At 42.8% G+C, this 27778-nt stretch overlaps 2 protein-coding genes and 1 pseudogene across 2 annotated transcripts in view; 1 reads left to right on the top strand and 2 right to left on the bottom strand.

The window, feature by feature from the left end:
* LOC126475150 (GTP-binding protein Di-Ras1) overlaps positions 1-27778 on the bottom strand; it is a 1323975-nt gene that overhangs the window by 1046797 nt on the left and 249400 nt on the right. The gene's annotated exons all lie outside the window — the stretch shown is intronic.
* The window catches only part of LOC126475149 (pancreatic lipase-related protein 2-like), a 429898-nt gene that overhangs the window by 317863 nt on the left and 84257 nt on the right, over positions 1-27778 (top strand). Inside the window, exon 3 of the mRNA XM_050102764.1 lies at positions 2817-2950. Coding sequence (XP_049958721.1) covers positions 2817-2950 — 134 coding nt within the window. The remainder of the gene's footprint in view (positions 1-2816; positions 2951-27778) is intronic.
* LOC126475755 (5S ribosomal RNA) lies at positions 17349-17465 on the bottom strand (annotated as a pseudogene).

Below are 27778 nucleotides of genomic sequence, written 5' to 3'. Positions count from 1 at the left end.
TTATCTCGGCGCTTCTCCCAGCCGACCCACATTTCTACCTAGATTCATCTATCCGCAGTGTAGAGACAGTCGGTACTTTGAAACGTCGAACATAACTGTGCATCTGCACTGAAGGTGGTGCGTTCATTACCTATCGAGGTGAATAAATTATATGAATGCGTGGTCTCTGTCCTTTCGTGACGATGGGCTATGATTCCACCACCTTCAGTGCAGGTGCACATTTAATTTCGGCCTCCAGCTGGAATCTCAAAGAAGCGAGCGTGGAGGACATGGACGGGTACTGTGGACAGGTGGCGCTACGTGGCGCCGAAATGGTCCGTGCAATTGTAACAAACACTGTCTGAGTGGCGCAGTGGTTAACACAACTACCTCGTAACCAGCAGATTCCGAGTTCAAATCCCAGTCCGGTACACATTTTCGCTCTTCGCCACTGATTCCGTGTACAGTTACAATGCAGCTAACACCAGTAGACCCTTTCCTTTCCGTGCTACCCCCCCCCCCCTCTCCCCCCTCCCCAGCCTCCATCACCTTAGATTTACATAAAATTTCGATGTTTAACTGCCCGTAATGATCCTCCACAGCAAGGAGGGGTCATCCACGGGTTACTGAGGGTCGGCCTGGTAGATTTTCACGTGGTGTTCATTCTGGTCCTGTGTTGAATCAGCAGCCTGGGGACGAACTTGGCAGCAACACGGCGCATGTGGAGGATTGCCTGTACTTCCCCGTACGACATACCGATAATGGCAACAATGTTGAGGATTGTTCTCCGACGATTCTAATGCTCCAGTTCAAATCCTTTTTGGTGTACAGGGTGGTTTAACTAAACTTTCGTTACTTGAGAAGTACCCCACGAAAAAAGAGTGATCGTAGGACTTTGAAATTTTGTGAAAATATTTGTAAGGACACGCGGAACAGAAATAAGGAGTAAACTATTAAAAGTAACATATTTTAATATACACACGAGTGGGTAACATCTGTTAATTGAGTGCAACTTTTACATTCCTGGCTACAAAAGTTGCTCAGTGTGACGACCATCTGTATCCACGACAGCCTGGAGCCGCACTAAAGTTACATTTCACAATTTTTCGTAACAATTTCAGAGCGATTGTCCATGGAATGTTCAGCTATATGAATATTCCTTCGACGGAAGAGACACCACACGTTCTTATAACTGACAAGTCTGGCTGGGCAATGGATCCACTATCTTCATTGCGTATGCACGAAAGGCGTACGACCTCCTGTGGGGATCTCTGAGTAGCGAACGGGAATATAATGGACAGCGATTGCGAATAGGTGGCGCTCGGTGGGAATGTGGATCGGCCGTGAGGCGTACCGAGGTAGTCCGTGCAGTGGCGATAACTCTGTGTCCCGGACGGCGCAGTGGCTACCGCACTAGTCTGGTAAGCAGGAGATCCCGGGTTGGAATCCCGGTCCGGCACACATTTTCGCTCGACGCCGCCGATTCCCGCTTAAGGTCCCGCTGCAGCAGACAGCAGTGATCTCCCTTCCATTTACATAGAATCTTCAGCTGTAGTGTCACAGCTCGCGTACTGCTTGATGATCGCACTTTGCGTCCTGCGTTCTCAGCCATGGTAACGGTAAATTCGTCAACAGTTTGTGCCGCAATTGGTTGCCGGCGTATCCAAGGAGCAATTCCGAAATCGCCAGTTAATTGGAATTTACGAATCCTGTTCCTCAAACCCGGTGCTGAAAGAGCGCTGTCAGTATTTCTTTAACGCCTCGATGATGATGATGATGATGATGATATTTGGCTTGTGGGACGCTTAACTGCATGGTCATCAGCGCCTTACGCCTCGTTACTCGCGAAAAGCAGTAGCATTATTGTTGTTGTTTTGATAAAACACCTTTACGAGTAAACTTCTTCTCATCTTGTCCAAACGTGTGTTGACTGTCTGCAACTGTTATACTGGTGCTTGTGTTTCAACCCTGCTTCGCCGTGCCAGAGTCGGCTCCCAACGGCAAGTAATGACAGTATCACTAGTAACAACGCAAATCCTGCACGCACAGTCTGAACGTCATTTCTATGAATTTGGGTGCACATACTGTAAATAGTTTTCCGTTTACACTGCCTCGAGCAGGGGAAGTTTAATTATAGCCAACCTGTATTACAGTGGTAGTCTGGAAATGTTTTGTCACCCCATCTCTCATAACATTTCTTCCTGTGGTGCTCCATAATGCCCAAGAGGGGTGACATTAGCTAATTGCTAAATTATGAAATAAACTGTTCGTTCCAGAATAAAACAACAACCTAAGCAGGATAATGGCTTACACCAAGAAATACACAGTAGTTTCCTCTACTGTTATAATCCTCCGCGTGTGACCTTTAGAGAACGACCCCAGGACGCTTCACTCGGCATGTTGGCTCTGTTTCCTATATCTGCTTTCCCGTACTTAACAGTGAATACAGGTTGCTAAACAAATGCCTGAAAGTTTCCACTCTGTCCACTAAAATATTTGCGAGGATACGAATTCAAAATTACAATAGGACTCATATTAGCAGTAAAGTACTTCTAAACTAACTATATTAAATGTTTGATTTAAAAATTTCAGTTATATACAGAGTAATAACATATGTTGGTTTGGCACACACACAGACAGATTTACGACTAAACAATCACGGCTTAGTATGGTGTGCTGATAAATTTCGGGCAAAAATCTTACAGTACCCTCACACAGAAAACTTCTTGAGCGACTAGAACATGGTTATAAACTCGTCTTGCAGAATGTAATGGCCTCAAACTTTCTCCGCTGTCTTCCTTGACATTTCAAGTGAGCTGCATTGTTTTCTTCTCCAGGGCACACCCTCGCAGCTACCTGCGGCTGGAGGCTGTCGAGCAGACGGACTACGACCCGCGGCGGCGCACAGTGCTCATGGCGCACGGGTACCTGGGCTCCGGCACCACCGAGACCGTCATGATGATGCGAGACGGTAAGGGGCCGCAAACTGCTCGCCTCACAAACGACGCGACACGCACAGCTTCCTCTCAAGTGACGCAAGAGTGTGAAAGGTCTCTCTCAACAAATTTACACTGTTTCATTTTCTCTTTCAGTTAGAGACCTTCTTTCGTTTGTAACTTAATGTTTCAAATCAATATAGTGGCTCTGGTTGGGATGCTGCAGCAAATCGCTTGGAATTTTTTCTACACCACCGGTCACCTGAAGCCGTTGCATGACTTCTGAGGCAGCAACTTTACTTGGCATGCTCGCCGACAATATTAGTCATTCGTGCGTAACAGTGTGCGCTTGTAACTACTTATACGCCACGATCCCTGGACAGTCGTTTCTTTGCGAAGAACTCCCGTCAAAGTCTAAAGTATCACAACTAGCAAAATTATTTCGTAGTTCTCATTTAGCTATTCTTGGCAAACCGAGAAAGTTATAACAAATGGAAAACTTAATAATAAAATCAGTCTGTATTTTCTTTATAGTGTTTTTAATATGCCAGTATACATTGACTGAAGGAAAAGCGCAACATCAAATGGCTCTGAGCACTATGGGACTCAACTGCTGAGGTCATTAGTCCCCTAGAACTTAGAACTATTTAAACCTAACTAACCTAAGGACATCACAAACATCCATGCCCGAGGCAGGATTCTAACCTGCGACTGTAGCGGTCTTGCGGTTCCAGACTGCAGCGCCTTTAACCGCACGGCCACTTCGGCCGGCAGCGCAACATCAAGAAGGAATTGGGCGACATACACGAAAGCTGATAGGTGCGTATCTACATCTAAAAGATGGTGTCTATTACAAATTCACGCTAGTCACCAAAGAATGACACGAGTATCGTCACTATGAGGATGCCATTCAAGATTGCTTTAAGCACATGTTGTTCCTGTCTTGAGCGTTACAGGGCATTCTTGTTTGCAGTTGGTGAACATACATTGAAGCGCCAAAGAAACTGGAATTGAGCGTGGTGAACTGATGTTAGTTAAGAATGCCTTTAAGGCGGCAAAGATACCATTACCAACACAACACTCAGTTTGAACGAGGCCGTGTAATAGGGCTACGAGAAGCCGGATGTTTCTTCTGCGATATCGCAGAAAGAATTGGCAGGAATGTAGACACTGTAAATTATTAATGGCAGCGGTGGTCACGAGAACGTACAGTCGCAAGAAAACCGGGTTCCGGACGGCCACGTGGCACTGCCGAGAGGGAAGACCAGCGTATCGGCGTATGGCTCTGGAGCATCGTTCTGCATCTGCAGCAGCAGTTTGAGCAGCAGTTGGCACCACAGTGACGCGACAAACTGTTACAAATCAGTTACTTCCAGGGCAGCTCCGAACGTGACACCCTGTAGCGTGTATTCCAGAGACCACAAACACTGCCATTTGCGACTTCAGTAGTGTCGATCGAGGGCATGTTGGCCTGTTGTGTTTTCTTATGAAAGCTGGTTCTGTCTCGGTGCCAGTGATGGTCGTGTGTTGGTTACGAGGAGCCCAGTTGATGGCCTGCAGCCAGTCTGTCTGCGTGCTACACACACTGGACCTACACCTGGAGTTATGGTCTGGCGTGCGATTTCGCATGACAGCAGGAGCACTCCCATTGTTATCCGACGCAACCTGACTGCAAATTTGTACATCAGATTGGTAATTCAACTTCTTGTGCAGCCATTCAAGAACAGCATTCCAGGGGGTGTTTCCCCATAACATAAAGTTCGTCCACAAACCGCTGTTGTAATCCAGTACCTTCTACGGAGTGTCGACATGTTGCCTCAGCCTGCTGGATGGTAAGATCTGCCTCCATCCAGCACATGTGGCACATCATGGGACGACAACTTAGCGGCACCCACAAACAGCAGTTACTGTCACTGTATTGACCGACCAAGTGCAAGTGGCAAGGAAACCATCCGACACACTGACACCTGACATCTGTACAACAGAATGCATGCACGATTGTGTGCTTGCATTAAACATTCTGGAGATTACACATTTGTAATGGCATATCTTGAGCTTACATTAACCTGTGATCTATCAATGTTAATTATTTAAGTATGTTACCTAGAGAAATGTATTCCCAAACTTCCATTACTTTTTATTAATCATTTTTGCCGTTGCGATTTTTTACGACGGTGCACATTTTCAGGTCCCAGCGTCGTTATCAGGGCTTCTGCTCTTATATAAGGACCTTCATTGCGTTGTCAACATGGCAGACACAAGTATTTGCGGAAGTTACAGGGCATTCCTGTTTGCAGTTGGTGAATATACACTGAAGCGCCAAAGAAACTGGTTAAGGCATGCGTATTTAAATACAGATATGCACTATGTAATTAAAAGTATCCGGAAACCTATCTGAAAATGACTTACAAGTTCGTGGCGCCCTCCATCGCTAATGCTGGAATTCAATATGGTATTGGCCCATCCTTAACCGTGATGAAAGTTTCCACTCTCACAGGTATACGTTCAATCAGGTACTGGAAGGTATCTTGGGGAATGGCTGTCCATTATTCACGGAGTGCTGCACTGAGGAGAGGTATCGATGTCGGTCGGCGAGGCCTGGCACGAAGTCGGTGTTCCGAAACATTCCAAAAGTGTTCTATAGAATTCTGGTCAGGACTCTGTGCAGGCCAGTCCATTACAAGGGTGTTATTGTCATGTAACCACTCCACCACAGGCCGTGCATTATAAACAGGTGCTCGATCGTGTTGAAAGATGCAATCGCCATCCCCGAATTGCTCTTCAACAGTGGGAATCAGGAAGGCGGTTAAAACATCAATGCAGGCCTGTGCTGTGATAGTGCCACGCAAAAAAAACAAGGGGGTGCAAGCCCCTAGATGGAAAACATGACCACACCATAACACCACCGCCTCCGAATTTTACTGTTGGCACTACATACGCTGGCAGATGGCGTTCACCGGGCATTCGCCATACCCACACCCTGCCATCGGATCGTCACACTGTGTACCCTGATTCGTCACTCCACACAACGTTTTTCCACTGTTCAATCATCCAATGTTTACGCTCCTTACACCAAACGAGGCGTCGTTCGGTATTCACCGGTGTGATCTGTGGCTTATGAGCAGCCGCTCGATCATGAAATTTAAGTTTTCTCACCTCATGCCTGTCATAGAACTTGTAGTGGATCCTGATGCAGTTTGGAATTCCTGTGTGTTGGTCTGGATAGATGTCTGCCTATTACACATTACGATCCTCTTCAACTGTCGGCGGTCTCTGTCAGTCAACAAACGAGGTCAGCCTGTATGCTTATTCAGTGTTCGTGTCCCTTCACTTTTCCACTTCACTATCACATCGGAAACAGTGGACGTAGGGATGTTTAGAAGTATGGAACTCTCCCGTACAGATGTATGACACAAGTGACACCCAATCACCAGACCACGATCGAAGTCCGTGAGTTCCGCGGAGCGCCTCATTCTGCTCTCTCACGATGTCTAATGACTACTGAGGTCGCTGATATGGAGTACCTGGCAGTAGGTGGCAGCACAGTGCACCTGATATGAAAAACGTATGTTTTCCGCGGTGGCCGAATACTTTTGATCACATAGTGTATGTAAACAGGCTGAATAGGGCGCTGCGGTCGGCAACGCCTATATAAGACAAGTGTCTGGCGTAGTTATTAGATCGGCTACTGCTGCTACAATGGCAGGTTATCAAGATTTAAATGAGTCTTGTCAGTCATCGCACCATTATTTATATATGAAACAATATGGAAATAATATGTTAGAACCCATTTTTTTAGCTCAAAACAGATGGAGTCAATGAGGTTGCGATTTTTCTCCTTCATAGTCTATGCTCGAATTTCACGTAATTTTTTTGTGTGATCTCTACATCATTGATTCATTTCTAATTATTACGTGTCATGTTTCTAAACAGACTATTATAATGTTGATCTTAAACAAACTGCTATCAGATAATACATCCAGTCAAAAAGTAAATATCAGATTTTCCACTTTGCATATTGCCTAAAACCATAATTGTGAGCTTACTGTACCCTTATCATCATCTTCCTTCATGTTATACATTTTAATGTTAGAAAAACGTCTTTTATGGGTCCTCTCCCAGTTTCTTCTGACACCTTGAAGTTAGTTTGTTACGCTAAAAATTGAGCCATCCTTTTCTAACTGACATTTTACAATCTCACTTATGATATCATTATGTGTAAATCTCTCAGTGATTTGTTTGTATTCAAAGACCTTCTCTTATGAGATTTACTGTCGATTTAATTTGATTTTCACTGAATTAAAAACGTATTTTTTGAGATTTGTAAAAGTATGGTCTAAAATGAAACAACTAATGACCTTACATAAAAAAAAAGAACTGAATGTTTCGGTTACTGTTGAAGAGTGGTTTTGATGTACATAATGAAAAGGCCCCGATCTCCATTTGATCTTCTCCATATCTTCTTTTAATACGTTCCGATAAGGGTTCCAGTTTGATGAACAATACGCAAGAATCAGTCTAAGAAATGTTTTTTTGAGTTGTGATTCTCCAACAGAAAGGGGTTCCTACTCAATGGTATGAAGATGACCACAGTAGTGGTCGAAACCGGTCACCTTGTAAAATAAATCGTGATCAAGACTGTTTTTAATAGTAATTATTTACAAGACATTGATCACTGCTGTTCCCATAATGCATTCAAAAGTAAATGTTTTTTAATTCACTGCTTTCACGAACGAATCGTATTTACTTGAAGTTCTTCCAATGAATTCCCGTCTGGCACCTGCTTTTCCTACAATTAATACTGTGAGGTTGTTCTACTTTAGGTCACTAAGGACGGTTATTTCCCAATACTTTACCGTTCTTAGCATTTCCAATGATTTCTCACTAGTAGCACAGTTTAACATTAAACTGGCATATTCGCCCGGTTACGTGCAATACGTTACATTTGTTTACGTTCTGAATTCACTGCCAGTCTCTACTTCATTCATCAATCTTTCGCTGGCCGACCTGCGTTTTCGCCGTCTTCTGGCATTGGAAACCTTTTTACAGACATCATCATCGTCGTCTGCGAACAGTAACTGCCCTATGACGCTCTCTTGAAGTACTCACGAAGAAATCTTAGTTGATTTCATTCTGTTAAGAAAAACGCACTGAATTCTATTTTCTAGAAAGTATTAAATCCACCAACAAAATGGATGCGATACTCCGTAAACTCGTATCTTCTTCACTACACTACACTGCGGAACTAATGGAATCCCTTAGAAAAGTTAAGGAACATGACGTCAACATGGGCGTCGTCGCCTAGGAGCCTCTGGATTTCACGGACAAACAGAGATAGCTGGGATGGTAAGATTCCTGTTCCATGTTGATTTTTAAATATGAGATTTTCGTTCCTAGAAATATTACAATATCTGAGTGTAGAACATGTTCCATAACTCTGCGACCGATTGACTTCAACGATATTGTTGTGGTTTTCAGTGCGAAGAATGGTTTGATGGAGCTCCCCATGCTACTTTTTCCTGCGCAACCCTCTTCATCTCCGGATATTACTGCAGTTTACCTCCTTTTGAATCTGCTTACTTTATTTATCTCTTGGTATCCCTCTACAATATTTAACCCCCCCCCCCCCCACACACACACACAGACATTTCCCTTCAAAACTAGATTGTTGATCCCTTGATCTCTCAGAACGTATCCAGTCAACCGATTCCTTCTTTTAGTAAGGTTGTGCCACAAATTTATTTTCTCCTCAATTTCAATGAGTACCTCTTCATTAGTCTACTGCATTCTACTGAAGCACCACATTCAAAAGCTCCTATTTTCTTCTTGTCTGAACTGTTCATCGTCCATGTTTCACTTCCCTGCATGGCTATACTCCAGACAAATACCTTTAGAAAAAGACTTCCTATCGCTTAAATCAGTATTCCTTCTTAACAACTTTCTCTTCTTCACAATTTTCTTCTTGCCATCTCGAGTCTACATTTTATATCCTCTCCGCTCGACTGTATTCAGTTATTTTTTCTGCCCAAATAGCAAAACTCATTTACTACTTTCAGTGTCTCGTTGCCTAATCCAATTCCCTCAGCATACACACCAGCTGTTGCAGAACGTTGTACCGACCACAAGAGATATATTAAACAAAGGGAGCTCGACAAGTCGGCCATAGCTGAGCATTGCCTGGAAAACGGACACAAAATACAGTTTGAGAGTCTTGGCTCATGCGTCAATATATCGGGATTCCGTTATAAAAGAGGCCGCTCAGATTAGAATGAACAGCGACAATTATAACAGGGACCAGGGTAACACACTGAGTAAGGCATGGTGGCGGGCTTTGGGTGTCGAAAGGAAGCAACGAAGGGTACTTAACGCTTGTAGGGAGGCGGGAGCGGCGGTTTCAATCGTGGCGCCGCCCTCTCGCGCCACCAGATGTCACTCGGTACCGCAGCGGGCCGGAGCTGCTATGAGCTGCCCAACTCACTTTCCGCGCACTCGCCGTTTCGGCCCTCCCTGATTGGTGCCAGCGGCCGTTATCATGGGTATATAAGAGGAAAAACGGGCCGGCCCCGGAATTCAGTAGGTTTACTCGTGAAGATGATGTGGAGACAGCCATCGAAAGCTCGAGAATTTTATTGGAATTGACGCGGCCTGCAAAACGAGAAGATTTCATACAGACATATCGTCGCGAAAGACTTCGAGGACACAAAAGACAGGATGGTAGGACATCTGCTACGACATCACGAAATAACTTCCATGGTACTAGAGAGAGCTGTAGGGGGTAAAAACTGTAGAGAAAAACTCAGATTGGAATGTTGTGTTGTTGCGGTAGTTTTCAGTCCGAAGACTGGTTTGATGCAGCCCTCCATGCTAATCTATCCTGTGCGAGCCTCTTCATCTCCGAATAACTACTGCAACCTACATCCTTCTGAATCCGTTTGCAACATTCGCCTCTTGGTCTCACTCTATTATTTTTACCGCCCCCCCGCCCCCCTCCCACCACATACACTTTCTCCAATACTAAATTGGCGATCCCATGATGTGTCTCAGAATGTGTTCTATCCACCGACCCCTTCTTTTGGTCAAGTTGTTCCATAAATATCTTGTCTTTCTGCTCCTATTCAGTACTTCCTCATTAGTTACGTGGTCGACCCATCAAACCTTCAACATTCGTCTGTAGCACCACATTTCGAAAGCTTTTATTCTCTTTTTAAAGGGTGACAATTATTGAAATATATGAAAAAGACGTAAATTAGTTACAAACTACGGCGTGCACACACTTTATTCAACATTTAAACGTCATGCAAATATTCAGATTTAGGTTATGGCATGTTTGATATGCCTGACATCATTGGCCATTATGTGGCACACACGAATAGCGAAATTCTGCATGTCTCGCTGAAGTGTCAGAACATCAATGCTGTCTATGACCTCCTGAATGGCTGTTTTCAGCTCAGGACGGATTTTGTAGCTTTTTCTGCACATCTTGTGTTTAAAACAGCCCCACAAAATGGAGTCACATGTGTTCAGATCGGGAGAATATGGCGGTCAATCGAGGCCCATGCCAGGGGCCTCTGGGTACCCCAGAGCCAGAATGCGGTCCCTAAAGTGCTCCTCCTGGACATCAAACACTCTCCTGCTTCGATGGGGTCGAGTTGCATCTTGCGTGAACCACATCTTATCGAAATCAGGGTTACTTTGGATAGTGGGGATGAAATCATCTTCCAAAACCTTCACGTACTGTTCAACAGTCACCATGCCATCAACGAATATCGCACCGGTATACCGTGACTGGACACTGCACGTCACAGTGTCAGTCGTTGAGGCTTAGGAGACTTCTCGGTCGCAAAATGCGGGTTCCCTTTCTCCCAAATGCGCCAATTATGCTTACTGAAGATCCCATCCAAATGAAAGTGGGCTTCGTCGCTAAACCATAGTAATTCCCATCATGCCTCGCGGCCAACCATGTAGTTTGAACGACCTAACGAAAACCGTTCAGAAGTTATGAAGATTTTGTTTCATATAGTTCAATAATTGTCAACCTGTATCTAAACTGTTTATCGTCGTTGTTTCACTTCCACACATGGCTACACTCCAGACAAATATCTTTAGAAAAGACTTTCTAACACTTACATCTGTGTTCGATGTTAACAAATTTCTTTTTTTCAGAAATTCTTTTCTTGCCTTTACCAGTCTACATTTTATATCCTGTCTAGTTCGGCCATCATCAGTTATTTCGCTGCCCAAATAGCAAACCTTACTATTTTAAGTGTCGTGTTTTCTAATCTGATTCTCTTAGCATCATCTTATTTAATTCTACTGCATTCCATTGTCCTTGTTTTGCTTTTGTTGATGTTCATTCTTATATCCTGCTTTCAAGACACTTTGTATTCAACAGCTTTTCGGAGTCCTTTGCTGTCTTTGACAGATTACAATGTCATAGGTAAACCTCAGAGTTATCATTTCTTCTCCCTGAACTTTAATTTCTATTCCCAATTTTTCTTTGGTTTCCTTTACTGCTTGTTCAATGTGCGTATTAAACAACATCGGGGAAAGTCCATGAAATCGGGAGACTTAGAACTCGACAAGAAAAAGATTTCTTTTGGAAGTCTGAGGGTATTCCACCTATCTCATACATCTTTCACTCCATATGGGACAATTTTTTCATTGTTTGCTTTGCCGGGGGTATCTGCAGTTCTGACGGGATGTCGTCTATTCTCGGAGCCTTGTTTCGACTTAGGTCTTCTAGTGTACTGTCAGAATCTTCTCGCGGTATCATATCTCCCATTTCATCTTCATCTACGACCTGTTCCATTTTTATAATATTGACTTCAAGTGCAGCTCTTTTGTATAGACCCTCCATTTTACCCGTCCACCTCTCAGCTTTCCCTTCTTTTCTTAGGACTGGTTTCCCATCTGAGCTCTTGATATTCATGCAGCTGTTTCTCGTTTCTCCAAAGGCCTCTTTAGTTTTCCTATATGCGGAATCTATCTTTCCCCTAGTGAAATATGCTTCTACATTTTATATCCTGTCTAGTTCGGCCATCATCAGTTATGTTCTTACATTTGTCCTCCTGTCATTCCTTCTGAGCCATTTTGCCTTTCTGCCAAACTTATTTTTTAAACGTTTGTGTTCCCTCTCGCCTGCCTCATTGGCATTTTCATATTTTCCCCTGTCATCAGTTAAATTCAGTATCTCCTGTATTATCCAAGGGTTTCTACTAGGCCTTGTCTTTTTACCTACTTGATCCTCTGCTGCCGTCACTGATTCCATCTCTCAGGGCTACCGATTTATCTTCTACTGTGTGCCTTCCCCTACTCTAGTGAATCGTTGCGAAATGCTCCCTCTGGAACTTTCAAGAACCTCTGGTTTTTTCATCTTATCCAAGTTCCATCTGCTTGATTTCGTGCCTTTTTGCAGTTTCTTTAGTTTTAATCTACAGTTCATAACCAATAAACTGTGGTCAGAGGCTATGCCGTCCCCTGGAAATGTCTTGCGAGGTAAAATCTGGTTCCGAAATCTCTGTCTCACTGTTATAGAATCGATCAGACTTTCTGGCGTCTCCAGGTCTCTTCCACGTATACAGCCTTCTTTCATTACCGGGTTGCTACCTCTGTTATTGCATTCCACGTTTGAAATTACTTGTAATTTTTCCTTCTCTTCCTGTTCCTACTATCGAATTCTAGTCCCCATTACAATTAAATTTTCGTCTTCCTAAACAATCTGAATAATTTCTTTTATCTCATTATACATTTCTTAAATCTCTTCGTCATCTGTGGAACTAGTTGGCATATAAAATTGTACTACTGTGGTATATGCTGGCTTTATGTCTATCTTGGCTACAATGACTCGTTCACTATGCTCTTCACGGTAGGTTTCTTAATTATTGAACCTACTCCTGCGTTACTCCTATTTAATTTCTTTTAGCCCTGTATTCACTTGACCAGAAGTCCTGTTTCTCGTGGCACAGATCTTCACTAAAATCTACCGTACCATTAACCTATCCATTTCTCTTTTCAAATTTTCTAGCATACCTGCCCGATTAAGGGATCTAACATTCCATGCTCCGATTCGTAGAACGCCACCAGTTTTGTTTTTCCAGATGACAATACATACCTATAATTATCTGAAACGATCCTAATTAGTACTTTTTTTCAATCCCCTGGTACTCTTCGTTGCTTCAGCGACCTACGATAAACTTTTGCTAGAAGGAGACCAAAAGTTTCACAAAATATCTTAGAATCACATACGATCCAGGTGCCTTTATTCTGTTAAGCAGTGTTTGTTGATTTTTTGTTTCGCGATCACGTACCTCAAAATTTTCCATATCGCCGCTCGTGCTGTCAATAATTTTGCAAAAACGAACTGTGTATTTCAGGAGTCTTTCTGTCATCTTTCGCTTTGGTGCCAGTATCGTCACTGAGCTACACAATCGATGAGTTCATTTCACTTACTGGCATCACGTAGGCATTAAGGTACTAGGATTTTTATCAGATCAGCTGGAAAAATTTTACTTTCGAATTCGCTGCCGCGTTTCGCGTTTCTCTCCTTAATCTCAATTTGGCTTCTTTCAGCTGTTATTTGTCAGCTAGGCTTCGACTTTGCGTAAATCTGTGACGAAGCTCCCTTCGCCTTCGTAGTAACTGTATTATACGCCTATTGAGCAACTCTGAGAACTTCTCATTCATTAAAACCTTGATCATGTTTTACTGGTCTAAGGAATATTGTAAAATACTTTTGATATTTAGCCATTTATGCTACACATATTGATCTTCAGAGCGAAATATTAGATGTAGACTACTCAGATACTCTACAATTTGTGCCCTGCTCTCTTGTGAAGTAAAACAATTATCCTGTCTATCTTAACAGTCCATGTAACGGCTGCAGCCGTAGGTAGTGTAACAGCTCAGTAATCACTAATATCCTTCTCTCCGTCAAATAACTCACAGCGAATCGGTTTTCAGACTATCTGGTCGAAGTAATTTTCAGTCAACACATGAAGAACAACACGACTCTCTCTGCCTGGCATGAGTCTCCCTTTCTACTGAAGTTTCCTCATATCACACTAACATAATCAGGAAATTTTATGGCGACGTTCTCCAAGTTTTCTCTGAAGTATTCTGCCATCACGGTTCCTCAGACAAGTACTCTACCAAAGCATTCAATTACTATATCTGAGCCACCTGTCACGCTTACCTTCATCTAGATATCTCAAATTCGTTTTCAGACTCCACAAGATAGCGCCGAGATCCTTACGGCAATAAATACCTCGCCACAGCTGGCGTCTAGACTATCATTGCGAAACATATTACAGTCTGAATTTAGAATTTCGATAATATTCATGTCCGGTGTCACCATAATCATATATATCGAATATAATTTTATAAGCGAATATTAAAAACAGTTGGTAAATCTCACATGCCTGTCCGGACAACTTTCTTTAATGTAACTGAGCATGTCAGCCTGTCGTATATACAGAAAGAGTATGTTGTGTCTCTGTAAGGCCTTCATAAAACACTTTATACTATACGATGTATATCCTACCACGTAACTTTTCCATATCAAAATTAACAAATGCTTTGTCGACACTATTGAATGCTGAATGAGAAGAATAAATCAATCAAAGCTTAATGTTCATCACGTGACATCAACTGCCTAAAGCTTCTCGCTATGGTGTGAGAGTACACTTTGTGTACGGGGTTTGTGTTTTCCGTGATACTTGAAAATATTTACCAAAACCTAACTTCCAGTCGATCTTGCAGCGGGGAACTGGTGGAGTGGAGAAACGTTTCGCGGTATTCTGTGTTGTTATCGTGTATCTGGTGACAGCTGGAGTGCAGCGCTTGTACTGTAAGAAACGATAGCAATACGGCCGTCCTTTCAGTTCTGCCGTCGACCGCCTACCTTGAAAGACTTCGCAGCGAATACTTCCTCTCTGACAGGAAGTCGTATTCATTACTCATCTGACTGCGGAACTGTATGCTGCCGAGATACTTTACAGTGTCTGCTATTACTAGCAGGAGAGCCCGAGGAGCTTTAGAAGAGCGAGTTCCTGGAATATCTATCAGATTTATGCGCAAGTTCCAGAGATGCGGGTGTATGTAGACGCTGCAGCTTTGCAAGTACCCGAAATCCAATACCGAGATCTCCCGCGAGTTTCTTTCCTTCCTTCCCCTAAATTAATGTGGTTTCTCAACTACGTAGGACATAGACTGTCTCAGATAACAAACATATAACGAAACGACAGCCACTGAACGCTGTCAAAAGTGTCTCTCCTCATTACTCAACCATTAAAATATTTAGATGATCGCGCACGAGTATAACGTGCACATAAAAAAATAGACTGATGAGTGAATGTTGTGGCAAACACCATTAGAATGTAACTGCACTAGTACACGTATTTCTTGGAGCTCACGCTGCTACCTATTTAGGCAAATATTGCTTATCCGTTTTCGGAATGGATTTTCACAACATTAGGGAAAGATGAAGCGCTCGAAATACATAAAATAGATTTGACAGTAACGCCTGATAAGTGACTTTTGCATGGTTTTAGCTGCGTTAATTGAAGGTAGTTCCGACTGTTGCGAAAGTGTATCATTATACAAACTACTGCACGCGTGCCACAAGAAGTTGCAGCAGCTTGTGATCACTTCAGCTAGCGTTACAGACTGAAATACGAGCATTGGCTGACTCATTACACTGATGATGAAACGTCCAATGCTTGTCGCTAGAACTTTTTTACTCGCGATGCGCATACCGATAGGACAATTTCCTGCTACGGTGTCACTCGGCCCCCTCTGGTAGCACAGATCTAACGGAACCAAAGAAACGAAGAAAATAACTGTAGGTATTGAACAGTCACAGAAACAAAGATTAGCGAGTAGAATGAGATATTTCCTACCTGTTACAAGTAGCGTGTTATATCTTGTCATATTTCTCTTACTGCGTCGCAGGTTTATCGGCTGACTTCCCTGTTCTCAATTTGTTTTCTGTGCTTACTCCATTTAGTTTAAGAGAAATTTCCTTCCCTCATGCAATACTACATAGCAAAAACGTTTATGTCCTGACAGGTACTCTTAATGAGTATGGATTCCAGAGACACAAAATTGACACCTTTATCCTTAGTCTGCTGCGTGACGCATGTTCGACCTAATGTTGACATTTGTTTATAAAAAATGAGGATATCTGTCAAATACTTGTTTCCTTCCTTGTAATTTCTGGATGAGAAGTACATCTGGGCTTGTATCTGTCATTGTACGTGATTTGTTTGAATAACAAGAAAAAATGGCTCTGAGCACTATAGGACTTAACATCTGAGGTCATTAGTCCCCTAGAACTTAGAAATACTTAAACCTAACTAACCTAAGGACATCACGCACATCCATGCCCGAGGCAGGATTCGAACCTGCGACCGTAGCGGCCGCGCAGTACCAGACTGAAGCGCCTAGAACCGCTCGGCCACACCGGCCGGCATCTAAACAAGATACGCGGTTAAAATGACGAGGTTAGTACAAGTAACTTTCGTTTCCATACTAGAAATACTTTACACACGACAGATTTGTATTTATGTGCACTATTATTCGTCAAGAAAGGTTTATACCTAGGGAAAATATTAGGTGTCTCATGATCAGAATTGTAAATTTATAGCTCCTATCAAAGCCAAATTTCTAATCGTGTGCGTCAGTTTCGTTCCAAACTGTGCTATTATCCCGCCTTGGGCCACGGGGTACGTTTTAAAAATGGATTCTGAAATCTTATTTGACGACAACAGTAAGTCTTCAAAAAATGAATAAATAAATCGAATAATAATAATAATAATAATAAGTAATAATAATGACAATACAGAATGGAGCGGGTGCATGTTGCTTTGTCCTTGACAGGGATTGAAGGATTTTATTGTGATCAATTTAGCTGTGCTGTACGCTATGTTAACAAGATTACGTTCTCAGTTTAAGATAAAAATTCTTCTCTTTTTAAACCGTTCTGTACAGCGAAAGGTAGTTAAGAAACTGTGCAGTGCAAAGAGCAATTAGAATGCTCGTCTATAATCTCTAAACGAAACAGGAACCATCTTTGCCTTACCCAATATAACTACAACTGCATAAACACAAATTCAATGATGACCCTACATTTTAAGAACTACATTGCATCGCGTAGTAGAGACTTAATTATAATCAAACGAGAAATTTCTCAGGCAGTTTCTTCATTAACTTCAGAACAAATAAAGGCAAGGCAGGCACTCCGTCTTCAGGCCACAAGTGGCCCATCGGGACCATCCGAACGCCGTGTCATCCTCAATTGAGGATGCGGATAGGAGGGGCGTGTGGTCAGCACACCGCTCTCCCGGTCGTTGTGATGGTTTTCTTTGACCGGAGCCGCTGCTATTCGGTCGAGTAGCTCCTCAATTGGCATCACGAGGCTGAGTGCACCCCGAAAAATGGCAACAGCGCATGGCGGCTCGATGGTCACCCATCCAAGTGCCGGCCACGCCCGACAGCGCTTAACTTCGGTGGTCTCACGGGAACCGGTGTATACACTGCGGGAAGGCCGTTGCCCAGGACAAATAAAAGCAGTCCCATATTGACGCAAGTTTTTCTCCCTGACTCTTGAACGATAGTGAGAACTATAGGAACGCAGTTCACGCAAGCGTACACCTATGTTTGCGTGCTCGTTGTCCGCACATCAACGAGCTTCTAATGCAACAGGAATAGCAACGTTCCGTGGTTCCGTTACCGACACGCACAGCTTGCGCCGAATTCTGAAGTCTTCGACCAGGGCGAGTCACGCAAGCTGCTTGAACAATGTTGATCAGAGAGCTGCCAGACCTGCAACTTTTCGTTCTGTCGTAGCAATGCTTATCAATAATGCAACTGTCCCATTTTCTGTTCTGCGATGCGTGCGCTGGATTCATTTTTTGCCCGCCTCACTTGTTCCAATCTTGAAAGGGTAGAAAGCTTTGGAGGCGTTCTCACTGCATTCCATTGTGCATACTGGGACCTTTGATTCACAGCTGTAGTTTCATATTTTGTTATGCGGCCGATTCTGTTTTGTCTTGCCGCCTGGGTGCTTCAGCAGACGGAAAACGTGTCGTATATGCATCCGGCAATTGCGAAGAGTGCAGCGGATTGCATACAGTTCAGGGACCAACTGTGTGTCTTGTCATGTCTCAAGAAAGCCCCAACATTACCTTACCTATTATCTCGGGATATTGTGAGAGACGGGTAGCTAACAATTGACGGAGAATAGACATTTTAAAGCTCCACATAAATTCGTTTAGACTGGGTAAATAACAACATCAGCTGCATCATTTGTTAACCAAGTGTTCGACTGTGAAATTCTAAGCGCATTGCATTAGAAGGAAGTTGCGTCACTACGACTAGATGGATTATAAGTTTGAACTAATCGGGAACAAGTAATGCACATTAGTGATTGGCGTGTTCTCTCGGGAAGGATGAAAAAGAAAAGTGACTTTTAAAAAAATACAAGAATTACTCCATGCCACATAAAAATAATAGGCAGGCAATCTGACAGGGAGAAATGAATTAAAAAGAAGTGGGAGGATGTTAGCTTTCAAGTTTTCTCTGCTTGAATGATCAACAGCGTGCTTCCGGGTGTTCTGCTAAGTTTTTGTTTCCATTTTATCGGCAAAATTTCGACGATATAAAACGCACCATCTCTCAGCTTTACCCATTTGTGGTGGATGTCATGCCCCGCGAGATCTTAATAAACTGAGTGCCGGACTTCAAGCCTTGATTAAATTGAAGCCTCCGTTCCTATTTACTATGTTTTGTCACACCTTCATTTCGATAGACTCCTTAATTATCCTGTCCAAAAACTTGACGCTCACACCACGATAGTCGTCTCATCGTATTGCTTTATAATGTTAAAGATGATCAAGCCTCAGGTGTGTATCGCATACCTAGCAAATGTCGCATGTTTTTCGTGGGGCAGGCTATCGGAAAGATGAACAGAAATGCAAAAACCATCAGTTACACAACCGACTGAAACAGTCGTTGCGCCACTATAGGAGGATACAAGATGACTTATACTGATGAGCCAAAACATAACCACCTGCTTAATAGCTTGTTTCTCCAACTTTGGAACTAAATACATCACTGATTCTGGATCTCAGGGATCCGACAGTGTATTGGTAAGTTTGTAGAGGTATGTGGCATTAGATACCTACATACAGGTCATGAGATTTGTGTAAATAACGAGCACCCGATAGCGATCCAGGTGGGTTGCATAGGATTTACACCAGGTGACTTTTGAACTCCGAGATATCAATGTGAGTTCATTGTAATGCTCCTAAAACAACTGTAGCACAGTTGTGGCCCCGAGACACGGACAATTATACTGCTGAAAGACGACATCGCCGTCGGGAATGACATCAAGCACGAAGAGGTGCAGCCGGTCGCTGTGGCCGAGCGGTTCTAGGCGCTTCAGTCTGGAACCGCGCTACCGCTACGGTCACAGGTTCGAATCCTGCCTCGGACATGGATGTGTGTGATGTCCTTAGGTTGGTTAGGTACAAGTAGTTCTAAGTTCTAGGGGACTGATGACCTCAGATGTCAAGTCCCATAGTGCTCAGAGCCATTTCAACCATTTTTGAAGCGGTGCAGGTGTCTCGCAGCTGTCAGCGTGTCATCGATTACTACGACAGGTTCCAGCAAGTATCGGAGAACGTCTCCCATATCATAATACTGCTTACATCAGCCTGCGTCCGTGACGCGCGGCATGTTTCGAGCCGCTGTTCACATCGATGACGGCGTTCGTGGAGACGACCGTCGACATAGTGTAGCAAAAATGTGATTAACTCAAAGAGCCGACACGTTTCCGTTGATAGATAGTCGAATTCCGATGGTCTCGTGTCCCCCTCAGTCGTAATAGACGATGGCCAACATGTGAACACCTATGGGTTGTGTGCTGCGGAGCTCCATGTTCAACTATGTACGATGAACGGTGTGCTCCGAAACACTTGTGCGTGCACCAGCAATGTGCTCTTTCAGCAGAGATGCCACAAATCAACGTCGAACCTACTTCACAGTGCAGACAAGCCTCCAAAACCCACGTTCTGTGAAGAGTCGTGGACGTCCAAACATTTCTCGCCTATTGGTAATTTCACTGTCCTTTTACCTCTTTTCGTATATGCTCACGGCAGTGACGCGAGAAAATTCGCCCAGCTTCGTCGTTTTCGAGATACTCGTTCGCATGCTGTGCGTTGTAATTACCTGCCCTTTGTCACAGTCAGTAATCTCAACGTATTTCCTCATTTGCAGCCCATATCTTTGCTAGGGCGTACCGCCGTCCGTGTCTGCTCCGCTTATGTACTTACGTTACCGCGTCACGTGCCCGGAACGCCACCAGGCGGCTTCCAACGTCGCAGCGGTCATAATGTTTTGGTTTATTAGTGTACAAGGACAGGTGCCTAGTGGTGGGATCGATTTTTTGACGCCATCTATACGGTGATGTTGGTTAAGATCCTAGGTATCACAACCCTCAGCGATTGATCCTGCTGGACACTCATTTTTATTTCTATCACTTTTCACGTAATTGTAATCATCGTATCAATTGTTTCATCTGCTCCTATTTTTCTTCCTGTCGTTCTTTGTCCACTTTGAATCATTGTTCGTGTAGTTTTATCTATTTTTATGGATTAACTTCAGTGTAATTTGTTCCGTTTTACTATCCTGTACTTTTGTCCATATTATTTCCGTTCCTCAGTTTCTTTTCCCCCCCCATGAACCATGGACCTTGCCGTTGGTGGGGAGGCTTGCGTGCCTCAGCGATACAGATAGCCGTACCGTAGGTGCAACCACAACGGAGGGGTATCTGTTGAGAGGCCAGACAAACGTGTGGTTCCTGAAGAGGGGCAGCAGCCTTTTCAGTAGTTGCAAGGGCAACAGTCTGGATGATTGACTGATCTGGCCTTGTAACAATAACCAAAACGGCCTTGCTGTGCTGGTACTGCGAACGGCTGAAAGCAAGGGGAAACTACAGCCGTAATTTTTCCCGAGGGCATGCAGCTTTACTGTATGATTACATGATGATGGCGTCCTCTTGGGTAAAATATTCCGGAGGTAAAATAGTCCCCCATTCGGATCTCCGGGCGGGGACTACTCAAGAGGATGTCGTTATCAGGAGAAAGAAAACTGGCGTTCTACGGATCGGAGCGTGGAATGTCAGATCCCTTAATCGGGCAGGTAGGTTAGAAAATTTAAAAAGGGAAATGGATAGGTTGAAGTTAGATATAGTGGGAATTAGTGAAGTTCGGTGGCAGGAGGAACAAGACTTCTCGTCAGGTGACTACAGGGTTATAAACACAAAATCAAATAGGGGGAATGCAGGAGTAGGTTTAATAATGAATAGCAAAATAGGAATGCGGGTAAGCTACTACAAACAGCATAGTGAACGCATTATTGTGGCCAAGATAGATACGAAGCCCACACCTACTACAGTAGTACAAGTTTATATGCCAACTAGCTCTGCAGATGACGAAGAAATTGAAGAAATGTATGATGGAATAAAAGAAATTATTCAGATTGTGAAGGGAGACGAAAATTTAATAGTCATGGGTGACTGGAATTCGAGTGTAGGAAAAGGGAGAGAAGGAAACATAGTAGGTGAATATGGATTGGGGGACAGAAATGAAAGAGGAAGCCGCCTGGTAGAATTTTGCACAGAGCACAACATAATCATAACTAACACTTGGTTTAAGAATCATGAAAGAAGGTTGTATACATGGAAGAACCCTGGAGATACTAAAAGGTATCAGATAGATTATATAATGGTAAGGCAGAGATTTAGGAACCAGGTTTTAAATTGTAAGACATTTCCAGGGGCAGATGTGGACTCTGACCACAATCTATTGGTTATGACCTGTAGATTAAAACTGAAGAAACTGCAAAAAGGTGGGAATTTAAGGAGATGGGACCTGGATAAACTGAAAGAACCAGAGGTTGTACAGAGATTCAGCGAGAGCATAAGGGAGCAATTGATAGGAATGGGGGAAATAAATACAGTAGAAGAAGAATGGGTAGCTTTGAGGGATGAAGTAGTGAAGGCAGCAGAGGATCAAGTAGGTAAAAAGACGAGGGCTAGTAGAAATCCTTGGGTAACAGAAGAAATATTGAATTTAATTGATGAAAGGAGAAAATATAAAAATGCAGTAAGTGAAACAGGCAAAAAGGAATACAAACGTCTCAAAAATGAGATCGACAGGAAGTGCAAAATGGCTAAGCAGGGATGGCTAGAGGACAAATGTAAGGATGTAGAGGCCTATCTCACTAGGGGTAAGATAGATACCGCCTACAGGAAAATTAAAGAGACCTTTGGAGATAAGAGAACGACTGGTATGAATATCAAGAGGTCAGATGGAAACCCAATTCTAAGCAAAGAAGGGAAAGCAGAAAGGTGGGAGGAGTATATAGAGGGTGTATACAAGGGCGATGTACTTGAGGACAATATTATGGAAATGGAAGAGGATGTAGATGAAGATGAAATGGGAGATACGATACTGCGTGAAGAGTTTGACAGAGCACTGAAAGACCTGAGTCGAAACAAGGCCCCCGGAGTAGACAATATTCCATTGGAACTACTGACGGCCGTGGGAGAGCCAGTCCTGACAAAACTCTACCATCTGGTGAGCAAGATGTATGAAACAGGCGAAATACCCTCAGACTTCAAGAAGAATATAATAATTCCAATCCCAAAGAAAGCAGGTGTTGACAGATGTGAAAATTACCGAACTATCAGCTTAATAAGTCACAGCTGCAAAATACTAACACGAATTCTTTACAGACGAATGGAAAAACTAGTAGAAGCCAACCTCGGGGAAGATCAGTTTGGATTCCGTAGAAACACTGGAACACGTGAGGCAATACTGACCTTACGACTTATCTTAGAAGAAAGATTAAGGAAAGGCAAACCTACGTTTCTAGCATTTGTAGACTTAGAGAAAGCTTTTGACAATGTTGACTGGAATACTCTCTTTCAAATTCTGAAGGTGGCAGGGGTAAAATACAGGGAGCGAAAGGCTATTTACAATTTGTACAGAAACCAGATGGCAGTTATAAGAGTCGAGGGACATGAAAGGGAAGCAGTGGTTGGGAAGGGAGTAAGACAGGGTTGTAGCCTCTCCCCGATGTTGTTCAATCTGTATATTGAGCAAGCAGTAAAGGAAACAAAAGAAAAATTCGGGGTAGGTATTAAAATTCATGGAGAAGAAATAAAAACTTTGAGGTTCGCCGATGACATTGTAATTCTGTCAGAGACAGCAAAGGACTTGGAAGAGCAGTTGAATGGAATGGACAGTGTCTTGAAAGGAGGATATAAGATGAACATCAACAAAAGCAAAACAAGGATAATGGAATGTAGTCTAATTAAGTCGGGTGATGCTGAGGGAATTAGATTAGGAAATGAGGCACTTAAAGTAGTAAAGGAGTTTTGCTATTTGGGGAGCAAAATAACTGATGATGGTCGAAGTAGAGAGGATATAAAATGTAGGCTGGCAATGGCAAGGAAAGCGTTTCTGAAGAAGAGAAATTTGTTAACATCCAGTATTGATTTAAGTGTCAGGAAGTCATTTCTGAAAGTATTCGTATGGAGTGTAGCCATGTATGGAAGTGAAACATGGACGATAAATAGTTTGGACAAGAAGAGAATAGAAGCTTTAGAAATGTGGTGCTACAGAAGAATGCTGAAAATTAGATGGGTAGATCACATAACTAATGAGGAAGTATTGAATAGGGTTGGGGAGAAGAGAAGTTTGTGGCACAACTTGACCAGAAGAAGGGATCGGTTGGTAGGACATGTTCTGAGGCATCAAGGGATCACCAATTTAGTATTGGAGGGCAGTGTGGAGGGTAAAAATCGTAGAGGGAGACCAAGAGATGAATACACTAAGCAGATTCAGAAGGATGTAGGTTGCAGTAGGTACTGGGAGATGAAAAAGCTTGCACAGGATAGAATAGCATGGAGAGCTGCATCAAACCAGTCTCAGGACTGAAGACCACAACAACAACAGTTTCTTTTAATTTCGTTTTATTTATAATCCCGTCCTTCGTTTGAATCTTCATGTACATTACTTTGTCCGTAATGGAATAAGAACTTTTTAAATGACTGTGTGACGATTGCCATCCAAGAAAATGTGTATCTTGTAACGAAAAATACATTTTTAATACCATTGCGCAGTCAATATAAATAGAGTACTTCGTCTTCTGCTTTAACCAATATGTGGGCAATTTCAAATGTTTAAATATTGTTATACATACATAAAAAGAATTAAATTCAATTCCATAGGGATTCCAAGTTGAAAAAGAATGATAAGAAGATAAAATAAGAGCAATTGGAAAAGTTACTACGGTGATTAAAATGAGGTGACAAAGGAATACAAATGAAAAAATTACCCTTAACCCAATTAACTGAAGAAAACTGAAGTTCAAAGGCATTTCCATAAACCTTTAAAAATAAAAAAATGCAAACCACCTTTTGTGATTCGAACCCACAAAAATTTTGCATTAGAGGCCTGTGCCTTAACCGTGACACTTCGCAGCCAGTTTGTTGTACATTTCTTTTTTTAAGCTGTAAAGAATGTCGTAAACTTCCGAATTTTTTTCACCGATTACTCACAAACGAAGGCCCACCAGAGTGAATGGTTGGAGGGTGTGATATTTGGGACTTTAACTTACATCACTATGTAGATGATTAACTTCTCATGGTTGAGGTTCACAGTCCTGTAGAATTTTTTCAAGGACATCATATTCGCCGTTGACTGTAGATATTTTTATTTCACTGCAAAAGATTCTGCTTTGGCACATGTGAGACTTAAATGTCTAAAACGGACCTATTCGCTGTAAAAATGCAGTAACATCAGAGCAGTGTGAAGCTCCGTATGTCGTGGAATGATGTAAATTGCTTGAAATGTTACGGGTGTTAACATCATTCCCGTAAATCTTCACAGCTTGATGACGTAAACATTGGGTAAATTTCATGTAATTTACATCATTTCATGACGTAGGGAGTTTCACATTGGTCTGATGTTATTGTATTTTTACAGCGAAAAGGCCTATTATAGACCATGACATGTGTACATGTCGGAGGATTCTAAAGCCTGGCACGTGCCGAAGCAAAATCTTTTGCAGTACTACTTGAAAATGGTCCGAAGGCACCAATTGCAATAATGAAATAATTTGTACAGTCAACGGCAAAAATGATGTACTTTAAAAGAAACCATTCAGAGGTTTTCAAAAAGTTCATCCTACCACTAGGGCCGGCCGGTGTGGCCGAGCGGTTCTAGGCGCTACAGTCTGGAACAGCGCGACCGCTACGGTCGCAGGTTCGAATCCTGCCTCGGGCATGGATGTGTGATGTCCTTAGGTTAGTTAGGCTTAAGGAGTTCTAAGTTATAGGGGACTAATGACCTCAGAAGTTAAGTCACATAGTGCTCAGAGCCATTTGAGCCACCCCCTGGGGACCTCTCCTTGTTAGATAAAATTTCTAGTAGGTTTCTTCTCGGTACCTTTTGCGCTGACATATCTGAATAAAACGTTCTCGGTGTTCAAGCCGCGTCTGTTCGAATTGACGCTGCTTGAAAACTGAGAGGATTTTATTCTAGTAGGCGTGATGAGAGGCAGATAGCACTAAATATAGAGAAACACGAGTTAATGCGGATGAGTACGAAAACTAAACTCGTAATGCTTGGATACAGCATTAATAGTGTTCTGCTTAATACATTCACCACATTTAAATATCCGGGAAAAATGTTGCGTAGCGATATGATATGGAACGAGCATTTGAGGATTGCGGTAGGGAAGGCAATTAGTCGACTTCGGTTTATTGGGAAAATTTTAAGAAATTGTGGTTCAGCTGCTAAGGAGGTAGCATAGAGATCGCTAGTGCGACCTGGCCTTCATAACTAGTCGAGAGTCTGGGATCCGCAACAGGTCAGTTTGAAGGAACGTATCGAAGGAGTTCAGAGCCGGGCAGCTAGATTTGTTGCCGGAAGGTTCGAATAACACTTAAGTATAAGGAGATGCTTCGAGAACTGAAATGGGAATACCTGGAGGGAAAGCGCCGTTATTTGCGCAGAAGACTGCTGAGAGAGTTTAGAGAACAGGCATTTGAAACTAACTGCAGAATGGTTTCACTGTCGCCAATATACATTTCGCGTAAGGATTTCGAAGATAAGATACGACAAATTAGGGCTCAGACGGAGACATATAGACAGTCTATTTTTCCTCGCTGAATTGCCGAGTGGAACAGGAAAGGAAATGCCTAGTAGTGGTACAGGTACCCTCCACCACACATCCTGCTGTGGCTTGCGGAGTTTGTATGTAGAAACAACCAAGCAAATCAGTTGTCACCACGCATTGCCTCGAATATTACCATGAAATGAAATACCGTGAGATCAGTGTAGTAGCGCAAACGCCAGGATTCTAGAATGGCACAATTAAGGAGTCTATCGAAATGGAAATACGAGGAAAGCTAATACACAGGGACGGAGGGATTGAAATAAGTTTATTAAAATATCGCCTGGAAGTCATGTGGTTTTCTTATTTTTTCTATTAAATAAGAAAATAATCGCTCTTTACTATCTATTCATTTAGAAATTTCGTTTTGAAGGAAAATGTTCACAAATTTGCAAACAGACAAAGTTTCCTATACGGCTGTTGCAAGGTAGGCTGTGCTGAAACATAAGTGCAAAGAAAATATCATATAGGTTTCCGAGGTAAATAGCATTGAAGTTAGTTAATCGGGCCGTCGAGCTCGCCACAAATTGAAACGCCACGCCAGAGACGCTCTATTCAAAGGTGTTCTTCGTTCGGTTTTCTAAGACCAAACAACAGAGTGATACAAAAACTGGTCATCGGACTGTAGTAGGGATTGAACCCGATCTAAAAGCTGAGCAGTCTCGTGAACTATCATCTACGCTACGAGAACAACTGACACTGATTGTATCTGGCGGGCGGCTTGAGTATACGCTCTCAACAGTCTGATTGACTAACTTCAATGTTAATTAACTCGAAAGTGGTGCAATGTATAAAATTTTTCCTAACAATTATTTTTCATCACAACCTAACCTGCAGCACCCTTATAAACTTTCTGACTGTTATGAGCACCCTGTGTATAAACTTGTCTGTCTGCATGACACTTTATTCCTTAAAATGGTTAATGCGTTTCAGCAAACCGCCATCGTCAGAGCAAAACATTAAAGAATGAGTACAGCATATTGCGTCAAACAGTACTTGATCGTACTGACGTGGGTATACACTTATTCTCGGTACGATCATGTACTATTTGACATAATACGATCTGCTCATTCTTTAAGTTTTTGAAAAGACAATGGTAGTTTGGTGAAACGATTTATCCATTTGAAGGAAAAAAGTGTGATCCAGATAGTCAGCTTTTGTAAGTGCATAATGGCCGAAAATCTGTATAAAGGTTTCCTATCTTCCATTATCTTCATAATTAATGCCCTCCATACACTCCCATCTTCCAAGATGACAACGGCTGTGTTCACATGGTTTCACGCATACATTCCTAGTTTGAAGGACACTCACGCACTGTATCGTACCTCGGCAGGTCCGCTAAATATGTTTGGGATTATTTTTAAGTGATATCTATACGGGATTTAATGAGTGGCTTCAGCTGGGTATGGCGCACCAGAAGAAACTTTTGGACGAGCTTCCTCGTCCGACTGTGGCAGTTATCTAGACGAGATGTTGCACGTTGTTGACAAGGTTACTTCATGGGGTGACTAACTTTCGTTCGGCGTCCTTATCTCAAGGTTGCGTTAGAAGCCGAGAAGATCGTGTTAGAGGAGGAGAAACAGATGTATTCGTTCGCAGCAGAAACTGGTGACCGAATG

The sequence above is a fragment of the Schistocerca serialis genome, chromosome 4 (assembly GCF_023864345.2).
Source record: "Schistocerca serialis cubense isolate TAMUIC-IGC-003099 chromosome 4, iqSchSeri2.2, whole genome shotgun sequence".
In the NCBI taxonomy this organism is placed as follows: Eukaryota; Metazoa; Arthropoda; class Insecta; order Orthoptera; family Acrididae; genus Schistocerca; species Schistocerca serialis.
The sequence above is the reverse complement of the archived record's forward strand: the minus strand, read 5'-3'. Positions and strand labels throughout refer to the sequence as shown.